We start from the raw sequence: 12343 nt of genomic DNA on the forward strand, positions 1-12343 counted from the left end.
CCACGTAATCTCCACCTCCAGCCCCATGTGGCTGATCAGCCAAATGGCCCGGAGCTGGAGGCAGGAGGGGCTCTGGACCTGCTTTACATGCTGAGTAGTGAGATTAATGGACGAGTTGGAGTGAAGCCGGCCCACTGGTCCGCTGCTCCGCCCCCAGATGCTTCATAATCAGACCCTTCCACCCAGGGTCTGTCTCTCTCCACCTCCACCCAGGGACTGTCCCTCTCCACCTCCACCCAGGGTCTGTGTCTCTCCACCTCCACCCAGGCCCTGTCTTTCTCCACCTCCCCCCAGGGTCTGTCTCTCTCCACCTCCACATCACTGCACAGCAGTGTTCTCTCCCATCCACCTCAAGTCTTCTTTAGCACAAAAGATCCCTTCTATTAATGCCACAGATGTTGCCCAAGTGCTATTAACTCTGAAGCCGCAGCTAACCGTTTGTTTTTTTTTAATCACAATTTATAGTGCAGCAGCCCGTGTAATTATTAGACAATTAAGAAAAAGTGTTACAATAACTTTGCTCTGAACTTAGGGCAGCTCTGTTCTGAGTTAACAAGGATCATGGTAATAATATACATTTAATCAGTAGCCTTTTAATATAGAAATGATCACCCAGCAGTGTGAATTAATCACATACAAATTGCAGCATTGACAAAATGGTCAATTTAATTACATTTCCATCTGATAATAATGTGAATAATAACTAAAGTAATAATAATTAATGTAATGATGTTAATAATAACTCGTATTCAGACTCTCCTTAATGCCAGTCCATTCCATAATCCTCTACATCCCCAGCACTGTCGCTAATAGCTAAGCGATAAGTAACAGAATTAGCATTGTCACACAGGTAATGAAACTGGTCTCTGAGATTCCATATAGGAGTTCCTGTTCTAATAATGGTAATAATGACATAGTGCTGTTCCTATTTCTGCCTTGTAACCATATGTTTATGCAGCCCTTTCTTTGTCTCTCTGCCTCTCTCCCTCTCTCTTTCTCTCCCTTCTTCCGCTCTCTCATTCCCCCGGTGTGCAGGGCCCAGCACTACGTGTCAGGAAGACTCCTGCTCCAATCAGGGTGTGTGTCTGCAGCAGTGGGAGGGCTTTACCTGTGACTGCAGTATGACGTCATTCGGGGGGCCTCTCTGCAACGACGGTAAGTGCATCTCTGTGCTTCTTTATGTGCCATCGGGATTCGTTCTCATGCAGGAGACTGTGAAAATCCACCACCTGCAAACTACATAAAGCCCACTGGCCAAAACACTTCTGCACATTCAGACATCACCCAAATGCTCAAGCTGAATGGAAGCATTTCCATATTAAATATATATACATATTAAATGTGCATACATATTAAATGCGCATACATATTAAATACGCATGCATATTAAACGCATGCTAGCTCATGCATTTGACATAATTCAAATTCAGAAGATGGACAGGGACTACATCTTTGTGAAGTCAAAGAATTCTCACATAAGGGCAGTGATTTTGTTGGCAAGTTTCCTTTGAAACTGAAATGTCCTTTCATTCTGCCTGCTGACATAACACACATTACAGGTGCAGGTCACTACAAGCTGCCTATAAAGTTTCATATAAAATATTATTCAGTTCTCTTTTTTTTTAAGAGTTACCTCTAATTCACCACTAGGGGGCATGCTAGGACTGTGTTGAACCAGCAGCCTAGAATTTATAGTAACTCTCAGGCTTGACCACAGAAGTGACTTTAAATGTTCAGATGTTGAACTGGTAGATATAATATAATAATCACAGTGTAAAGTGGCTAGAATTGAAAAATTATGGAAAAATATTTTATTATTAAAAAAGAAAAACCTTCCTTTACTTATTCTTTTCCCAGAATAGACAACATGTTAACAGCTAGCATTAGCAGCATACAGTACATTTTTCACTGGAGAACAAAAGCTTGGAAAAAACGAACAGCCCATAGGAGGTTGTTTCATGGCTCAAACCTCTCACCTAACCAATCCTCCCACCACCACAATAAAACTAACCCCATAAATATCAAAATGGCCAAATATGTCCCCAAAACACAAAAAACAGGTCCCGGCACCGAAAAAGAGCAAAAAACCCACATTGTTCTCATCCAGTTCTATGATGAATCACCATAAAATCCATAGGTTAGATAAAGTGAGAAAAGAAAGAAAAATGAAGGATAATATTCTTTCTTTGACTGGCAACAAACGGGTGTGTGTGTTTGTGTGTAAATATTTTTCTTTCCTGTGAAATAAGTCACAAAGAGACATAAAGCTTTTATATTTTGTGGGATATCCTAGGTAACTCTACACCGGTAAAACAGGTCCTAATATGTAGTAGTATAATAGTGGCCCACCCTCTGCCCGCCACCACTGGAGGCTACTGGTGTAGCATCTCAACATGTCTCATTCCACTGCAGTAGAAAATGTCTTTATAATGAGACAGCATCTCTCTAGTATAAAGAATTACATTACTCCTTTCAGGGGTGTGTGTGTGTGTGTGTGTGTGTGTGTGTGTGTGTGTGTGTGTGTGTGTGTGTGTGTGTGTGTGTGTGTGTGTGTGTGTGTGTGTGAGCATGTTTGTGATACTGCAGTGTCTTCACAAAATAGAAGGCTTTTACTCCCACATGCAAATTGGCCAGAGAGCCAGGGAGAGCTCATGTGTTCTAAAAGTGCTGACTGCCAGAGAACTGAAGCAAGCGAAACGTCCTTGTGCTGGTTTAAGGAGCAGATCTGTTACAGGCCAAGGCCCAGCACAGCTAATCCACACCATGGGCTTGCCAAACTGATAAGAGGCTGCCTTGCTTCTTGGAAGCTACACACACAGCTCATCTTGCGTCCCCCGTGCCTCTGCCCACAATGGAAATGAGAGGAGCTCACTTGCAGTGTTTAATCAAGCTGACCTCCCTCCCTCCATCTGTCTCTCCTCTCCACTCCCCCAGTCTGCTGCTTTCTCTCTCTCTATCTATCTCTTCTCTCAAGCCTTGACTTGCATATGGTCAGTGCAAGGACCCAGTGCTGTAAAACAGTGGTAGTGGGTGTGGTATCATTCTTTTAAACACACAGGACTGAGTCATCACAGATACATGCACATAAATGCACACACACACACACACACACACACACACACACACACACACACACACACACACAGAGACACACGTACCTTCTTTTTAACTGCCAGATTTCTTGTCTCACACTTATTGTCACATTCACAGAACACACATTAAGCAGTCATTCATGCCCCTAATCCAAGGATTTGTCATTGAAGCGTGGAAGCATAGAAGTGTGTGACTCATTCTGTCTATCCTACTCTGCTATTGGCTGCAGACTGTGTGTGTGTGTGTGTGTGTGTGTGTGTGTGTGTGTGTGTGTGTGTGTGTGTGTGTGTGTGTGTGTGTGAGCCTCTTGTTACTGTCATTTGGATTATCTACATGAGCTTCATGCTCTGAGAGAGATTGGCACACTGTCAGGGACTCAACCGTGCATATACACAAATGCATATGCACAGAGCATGCACATAAGCTCATCCAGATGTATGGCTGCATCCCGCCTGCAGCTTGGTTCAGCAGGCCTGAGGGAGAGAGCCACAGGCCATCCCAACCCAGTCCAACCCAGCCCAGCTACAGTGATGCTGCTGGACCTTGGTGATGTGCAGCACACCCCCGAGCACATTTATGCACAGCTGCATGTCAGATGGAGGTAATATCCTTTCTCCCCACTCTCGTAGCGCCTCTCTCTCCTGGAGGTCGAGCACCAGAGCGCTCCAGTGGTGCCCGAGGGCCCTGCTAGGCATCTGGGATGGGCATGCGTGTGCACTCACACGTACTCTTGCCTGCTGCCCCTCAGAAAGGACATGAGAGCGGATCTCAGAGGTGCCCCACTCACAAAATATTCCTCTCTGCAGGAGGTCGTCCTTACCCCTCCTCCGCATGCAAACTGTTCACTCGCTGCTGTGCGAACTTCCCAAATACGAAATCGTGTCAATCTGCTCCTTATCACTTCCATCGAGGCACACTCACTCTCGCTCGCACACCCTCGCAGCGGACTCCCAAAGCAAAGCAGCGCTTTGATTTCTGTGGGTTATCATGGAACACTGTTGAATATTGTAATTAACAGGAGAGGAATGATGAGGACAGGCCAGAGTGCATGCTGCGAGCTGATTAGCTATGCATAAGTACAATTAAAAAGACAGACTAGAGATAAGAGCCTAATACATTGTGCAATGATAATAAAAAAAATGGCTAGTTGACATGGAAATTTGGATAGATAACTTCTTCCCGGTAAGAGAAATTAAATCTGATATGTTTGTGCTGTTCTCTGGCAAAAAAAAAAAAAAAAAAAAAAAAAAGCCTCAGCTCCCTGTTCCCTCTCAAAATGAAGCATCCTTTCTACAAAGCTGTGCATCATTTTTAATTAGTTCCATACTATCAGCAATCTCATTTTTAATAATAAAAAAAAAGGTCAATATTCCCCAGTTAGCTGTGAAGTGGGTGCTGCTGGGGAGGGGGAGCATGCTGTTCCCACCGCTGAACACTTCCTGAAATCATATGGAGAGTTTGGGGGAAACTGGAGGGGGAAGAGGAAATAGGCAAGAAACTAAGTAGCTTAGAAGAGCATTCCTTCTCGAGTCATTTTGGACCTTTTGTGAAGGACCGAGCAGCAACCTCCAACTGCCTCACAAAGGAACATTATGAAATGCGCATTGTGGGACCCCAACAGAGGGAAACAATTCAGTGCTGAAGAAAATTGAAAGGGACAGACAGATCCAGCTAAAGAGTCCCCCACTGCTTGAATTGTTCAAAATGCTGCATACAAGTGCTTGTGTTTAAACATGCTCTACTTCCTTTCAATCAGCTTTTGAGGTCATCTGAAATGGAATGACGTTATCATGTGACCGAGTGTCCTAATAGATATGTGCTTTGAATGCAAGGCAAATCATTACCACTAGGTGGCGACCTTGTAAGTGGTACAAACATCTCTCTGCTTTTTTTCGCCTCAGAGAGAAAAAAAATAGGTTTTGGATGCACCACATTGGCTCCTGTGTGGATTCTTAATCCGTATGCCACTAAAGCTGCAACACTGTGCATTATTCTGTCCCAAAGGCAACCACAGGGCTCCAAATGGGGCAGCATGCTGTCCTCTGAAGTTTGAGGGTGTTTTTCGAGCCCCAGGCAATGTTGATCTGATAGGTCCGCTTTGTCAGTTATAATTATTCAGTGCTAATGATCCTCAGTGCTAAGAGAGAGTATGTCATGTGCAGGAAGAAATGGCATGACTTACATGTTCAGCATTTCTGTGCACTTAATCCAACTGCAGGATTGATCACTTTTCACCCTATGCACACATGATAATGTGTCACACTTGTGCACTTTTCTCATTGCAGAGGTTGACACTTATAATCCAGAATAAAAATGGTTTTAATAGTTTTGTGACTGTCATTTGGTCATATGCACTGTACTACACTTTTTCCATTTTGGAGCAGCAGTCTTTACACTCTTATTTTTTGATGAGAGTCCATAATAAATAAAAGCAAAAGGAAATTTTGGATTTCATCCAAAAGAATACCAACCACCATAACCTTTTCAGCTCGTGTTTATGTAGTGCTTTCCAGTATACCTACAATGCATCCCCCAAGACAAGGCCAATGTTTCTGTCCTACTGACTTTAATTTAGCCTTATCCATGGTGCTGAAGTTCAGCACAGTAACTGTGCTCCCGGCACTGTCCACGGTGCTGAAGTCTACCCAGTGACATCGCTCCCGGCACTGTCCACAGTTCCGATGTTCACCCCACTGACTCTGCTCCTGGCGCTGTCCATGGTGCTGAAGCTCACGCCACTTACTACGCTCCCGGCATGGCAACTCAGAGAGGAGCATAGTGAGAAAAGGAGCTTCTCGGGGCTGGCTGTTTCTCTTTGGAAAGATGACTGACTTACTTCATTCTTTCATTAAGTCTCAGCTAAGCTGCACCTGCCTGCCGAAAAACCCTCTCTATCACCTCTTTCTCCCCATCAGAGAACATGAGAGAACGAGACACTGAGGGGAGGGAGGATGGACAAGAACAGCCATACACTCATTCCATGACAGAGGGGGAGGGAAATGAAGAGAAAGAGAGAGAGACAGAAAGAGGAGAGAAGGAGAGAAAGGAGGGAGAGAGAGAAAAGGGAGAGAGAAGGAGGAGGGGGAGGCAAACCCAAGCGAGCACTGTCGTTCTCTTTCTCTCCTTTCCCTCGCCACTCCACTCATTCAGTGGGACTGGCTTGCTAGGCGTGCTGCTCACACAGAAGAGGCTGCTCTCCCCTAAAGAGACTGAAGCAAGATAAGAAGAGACAAAAGCCAGCAAAGAGAGCAGGGGAGAAGGAATTTTGCTCAATACGTCTTATCACTACTCTGCTTCCTGTGCCTTCATCCTTGCTTACGCACTCACACACGCACACCGACCACTCTTTCCGCACTGCCTACTTTCCCAGGAACTGGCAGAGAGCCGTGCTGTATTTTCCCTCCACACTTATGCATTTTTTCCTCTCCGATTTCTCATCATCCTCTTTTTTGTGACGTACTAGCTAATGTTTCCTCCGAGAGGCGGTGGAGTCGCGGGCAGCAGCAGCTGGCGTGTGCGCGTGTGTGTGTGTGTGTGCGTTTGATTGTGTGTGTGTGTGTGTGTGTGTGTGTGTGTGTGTGTGTGTGTGTGTGTGATTTGGGGAGGGGGAGAAGCACTCTGGATGGAGTTAAGCACCACAGCAGTGAGCTCGTCCTGTTGGTGCTGTGCTCGCCGCTAGGCTTTGGGCTCCTGGCTCCTCGCTCCTCCCTTGGGCTTGGGGGATGCAGCCAGCTCTGTGGGATACAGAACGGGGCTTTAGAAGAAGCCGGTAAAGTCCAGTGCTCCCAGCAAAGCTCTACCACAGACTCCTTTGCTGTGTCCTTTCCTGATGTGCTGCCCTTCCTCGATTCACTGGAGTATCGCTGGGGATACCGACACGGGCACTTTTTCCTTTCAGGAAGGATCTCATGTTTTCTGGAGAATGTTCCACTGATTTTTCTGCCTTCTTTTGGTGTGATTTAAAAACAAAACTACTTTTCACAGTGCCAAATACTTGGAAAATTTTGGAGAACTCTTTGGAAGTTTCCATTCAGTTGAATTTGACTTGGTTCAGGTGTTTTTCTTTGATGCCAGGCTGTTCCCTAGTAAGGGGAAGCAGGGGGCGTGAGGGCATGGATTGCCAGGTGCTCTGAGGATTCTCCACACTCTCGCTCTGCGTCTGCTTCTGCCCTGTGTGCGCTCTGGAAGCATGTCTTTGACAGCAGTGTACCTGTGGCCTGGCAGTGCTGCTCTCGGGCTGAGCTCCACCCTGCTCCTGCTCACCTTCTGCTTCCTCCTGAGGGGGCCCGCCCCATCCCTGGCCTCGGCCCCGGCGACGCGCGGGGAGCTGGCGGAGCGTCCTGCGCCTCGCCCCGCGCATCATCGCCCCACTCCTTCTGCCGCGGCCATCCAGAGATCCCACGCAGCGCTGCGTGCGGGCCATGGTGCGTAGAGCTGCCTGCGTTCACCCACCACCACCACACACTGCTCTCTCATTCATTCACCTGCATCCCGACGAGAGCAGGAGGGGGGGAGGGGGCTTGTAGGATTATGAAGTGGAGATGCAAATGGGATGTGCCAGAGGTGCTGGCAGGCAGTATGCAGACGGGGCTGTACAGAGGCCAGCGCTGGTGCTCATGTGACCGTTAGGATGGGAAGCGCTCTGGCAGGAGAGCAATTCTGGATCTGCATGGATGCGCTTGCCTGCCTTAATGGCCTCATTTGATTTCTAGTGGCTGGGGAGGCTGCTGAGGTTGCCTAAATGCTTCTGCTCTGGCCCTGACCCTATACAGGACGTATTCCTTAAGAGCTGACACTTGCTGACCTGTGACATAATGAATTATATTCAAATTACTTGCTTCTCTGTTATCAGCATGACTGTCCATGCACAACAAAGAAAATGTGTGCTTGTTTGTGTGTATGTGCCTATTTGTATTTGTGTGTATGTGTGTGTGTGTGTGTGTGTGTGTGTGTGTGTGTGTGTGTGTGTGTGTGTGTGTGTGTGTGTGTGTGTGTGTGATGCTGTGAGTAGGGCAAATTGAAGGTACTAAGTTCATGAGGGAAAAAGGACAGGCTTTTAAGAGGCCATTAGGCCTCAGGGCCCTGTACTGATTTCTGCACTATATCTCTTAGTCCTCTTCTCCTTTTAAACTCATTACTTACATATTGCTATTATATCCCATTTGCTAACCCTCGCAGGAGCTGTGTACAGTGTAAAATGAACACCTACTGAACAATCCATCCAGCTTTCTCTTTCCAGTCTATTGCTGAGTGTCTCATTGCAGCTTGTGGTTTAAGACTATCAGGACAATTTCCACGCTGTGTGCAGAAGAGCCAGAGCTGTCAGCCCCTGATGCTCTGGGCTTCTGTAACAGGACCTGGCTGCCTCTCACCATTATCCTCACAGATTGCACCCTGATAAGATGGGATAACACAATTGAAACCAGGCAGGGGAGAGTGCGAGAGCAGAAGTTTGCGAAAGAGTCATTTATCAAGCATTTTAATGGAGAGGTTGTCTCTTTCTTTAACGTCCTCTCTTTGTCTCTCCTTCTTGCTCTGTTTCTCTCCCCACTTGTTTTGCATATGTGACACAGCTGGCATCTGTAATGGCTGGGTGTGCTGAGATCTCTGAGTTCCTCTGCTCATGTGCGTCACCCCAGGCAAAGAGGCAGCACATTGCTTCTCCTCCCTCCCAACCCTACACACCCAGGAGCTCCTCGTCCATCCTCGCCCATCCTTGTCCATCCTCACCCATCCTCGTCCATCCTCGTCCATCCTCGCCCATCCTCGTCCATCCTCGTCCATCCTCGCCCATCCTCGCCCATCCTCGTCCATCCTCACCCATCCTCATCCATCCTGCCCCCCCCGGTCCTCCCCCCAGATATGCTAACTATACCAAATATGCTTTATAATATGATTTAAGCTTTGTAACCCCAAAACCTACACCTCTGAAATATAAACGTACACCTCTGAAATATATAAACATAGAACTCTGAAATATAAATGTACATCTCTGAAACATAAATATACACCTCTGAAATATATAAACATATACCTCTGAAATATACATGTACACCTCTGAAATACAAACATACACCACTGAAATATAAACATGCACCTCTGAAATATAAACATGCACCTCTGAAATATAAACATACACCTCCGAAATGTAAAGGTACACCTCTGAAACATACATTTACACCTCTGAAATATGCCGTCTTCTCCAGCTCAGGCCATTTTACACTTACACTCCTGGCACATAAAATGGGCATTATTCTATTCTTATGTCGTAGCCAAACATAAACATTCAGCACACCAGCTGATGCACATAAGCCTAGTCGCACAGAAAGATGGTACATTTAAATTGTCTTCTTATCCAAATTGAACACCATCTACAGTCCTTTGTTTTCCAGCTGTTCCTTTGCTGCATCGTGCATTATAATGAGCAGTGTAAGTGCAGTAGGAGTTCGTTTTCTCATTTTATAAATAACCATTTAAAAGCTATTATGCTTCTATGCAAAGTATAGAAGGCTGTGAAAGACAGTATTTTTGTGTGTGCATGCATGTCCGTGTGTGTGTGTGTGTGTGCGCGTGCGTGTGTGTGTGTGTGTGTGTGTAGGTGTGTGGTCTTCTTTTTGTGTGTGTGAATTCCCCTTTGCATGGCAGTAAATGTGCCCTCTCCCTGTCTCCGAAGTGATTAGATGTAAAGTGAATGTGAAAGGAGAATGCAAGACAAGTGCTGAGCTGTTAGCCTGATCCCCACCACAGGGCTGCTTCTCCCCCAAGCTCTGCTCCCAAATGAATGAGCCCTCCACTATGCTTTCCTCCTATATCCTCTCCATCATTCCCACTTTACATATGCAGCTTGGTAGAGGCTAGACATAAAGCTAGAGAGAAGCAACATAAAGCTTCCCATAATTACCATACACTATGTATTACAGGGCGATGTTTAGTACAGAAAACAGTCCACATTCAATCTTGGGTATATGTGATTAACAGCAGCTTCTTTATCTACAGAGCAGTAAAGCATTTGTTTATGCACTCTCTCCGCTCTTAATGACTTCTGTGTGTGTGTGTGTGTGTGTGTGTGTGTGTGTGTGTGTGTGCGCGCGCATTTGTACACAGTGCTCTGGCGAGCGTATGTGAGGGTGTGAAATGCTGTAAGTAGTCTCTTCCTGTCTTCCCCAGGCACAGAGTTTGCGTATAAGAGCTCATCGCCCATGCTGAGTTGAGTCAGCTCTCTCTATCTGGCCCACTCTGTGCTGTGTTTGTGTGTGTGTGTGTGGGGGGGGGGGGGGGTCTGTTTGTAGGTCTGGTTATAATCGAAAGAGTAGCAGGGTGAGGGAAGCATGATGTGCTCCTGTGTTATGGTGACTGACTCTGAAACACTGTACTCTGTCCCAGAAGGAGCGAGGGAGTGAAAAAAATAGAGAAAGAGAGAGAGAGATCATTAACTGTGGAGTGTAATCTAAACTGATTCAGGCCAAAACCCCAGAGACAGTTCTGATCCTGTCACTCTACCTCACACTCTCAAAACCCAGGGATGTTTAAAGTCTGAGATACTGACACGCGCACACCTGCTCCTACACACATGCACACACATGCTCACACCTAAAAAGAAGATACCATATGATTATCCAGACACAACAGAGTCCATATCCACTGTTGATGTAGATTCACAAAATGGCTAGTCTTTGCCTTTCCAGTGTTTTTAAAATGAGCCTGACATTAAGATGCTGGTCTTGTTTTTTGTTTCTTTCTTACTTACTTTTTCCCTACTTTCTTGTCATCTTTCTTGGTCTCCTTTTTTATTTTCTGTCATGTTCTCCCTTGCTCTCTCTCTCTCTCTTTCTCTCTCTCTCTCTCTCTCTTTCTCTCTCTCTCTCTCTCACACACACACACACACACACACACACACACACACACACACACACACACACACACACACACACACACACACAGAGAAAGCTCCAAACCTTCTCCAACCTCAAGCCTTCACATGAACCCTTTGAGGTTTCCATGATTTGAATTCCATGATTGCTTATTAAAAATAAATAAATAAACAGGCAAAGCAAGCAAGCTGTCCTCGTGAGGTATGAATGCTGCTGCAGCCCAGAATAACAGCGCTGCCTTAATTGGCCCTGGAAAGGTCAGGCGTGGAGAGCAGCCGAAACCCAGCTCCTGACCACAACCCACACTGAGAGAGAGAGGTGGGGGATCACTGCCCTGCATCTCCACATAAAGCTGGCGGAGTGTAATGTGATACAGTGGAGCTCTGAGGGTCTGGCCTGGGCTGTATAATGTCCTGCCTGTGGGACCACTTAGATTAGAACCAGCTAGTCTAAAGCTAACTACATTTAATGTTAAAAGGTAGTAATCTATACTGCACTGGTCATAGACCTTCCAGTTTGAATGCATGAATTGAGAATCCATTATCATGAATTTTTACCACAACACAGAGTCCATCACGAATATGGCAGCTTTTCCTACCTCGACCAGGAGTTGCTGCTCTGGCCCGCAGGCTGGGTGGGGCCAAGATTTACGAGGGCCGGCTCCCTCATTTTGCTGAAGACAGTGGTCAGGCTACTGCCCCCCACCCTACGCCACACACACCCACCCACACACACGTTCACACGAAGCTCAGCTTGCCAGTGTTCCGCTCGAGCTGCTGTCTGTAATTACCCAGTTGGTTTGGAGCGCTCTAGTGTCAGTGTGGTAATTTGAGCCACAGTAATTCTCTTTTTAATTGCCTGCTTATTATTGCAGAAGCCCCGGTATTGGAGCTGCCACGCGTTGTGCGATGAATGTTTAATAAACAAATACAATGTCACAGATGCATATTTAATATAAACAATATAATTGCTTCACAAAACACGTGGAAAACATTGCGCCCACTCTCATCTTGCATAGACATCTCAGACATACCACACACACACACAAATACACACCCACACACATACACGCACACAGACACTGTAATCGATTAGACATCAATTTACTGTTGAACCTTTGTCAGCTGGATTAGATGTAGTCATCATGTAGTTGAGATTTTGCTGCTCATGCTTGTGTCATTTCAGCAGAGGGGTTTTTGTTGCTCCGTGACAGGAGTGATTATCATTGATTTTACATTAAAACGTGTAGTACAGGAGTCAATAAAACGTGCGCGCTCGTCCACCCCACAGAGAGTCGTGGGATGCAGAGTAAACCCTGAGTTTCTCCACACTGCGCCTGAGCGTCCGAGCTCCTAGCGGCAGTGCAAAAAGAAGCTTCA

General features: G+C 46.2%; 1 protein-coding gene across 13 annotated transcripts in view; it reads left to right on the forward strand.

Moving 5' to 3' along the window:
* The window catches only part of nrxn1a (neurexin 1a), a 124381-nt gene that overhangs the window by 81001 nt on the left and 31037 nt on the right, over positions 1 to 12343 (forward strand). For all 13 annotated transcript variants that reach the window (XM_035533189.1, XM_035533180.1, XM_035533182.1 and 10 more), the window contains one exon: positions 1036 to 1155. In XM_035533189.1, the coding sequence (XP_035389082.1) occupies positions 1036 to 1155 (120 nt within the window). The remainder of the gene's footprint in view (positions 1 to 1035; positions 1156 to 12343) is intronic.

This window comes from Electrophorus electricus, chromosome 14, assembly GCF_013358815.1.
Source record: "Electrophorus electricus isolate fEleEle1 chromosome 14, fEleEle1.pri, whole genome shotgun sequence".
Classification (NCBI taxonomy): Eukaryota; Metazoa; Chordata; class Actinopteri; order Gymnotiformes; family Gymnotidae; genus Electrophorus; species Electrophorus electricus.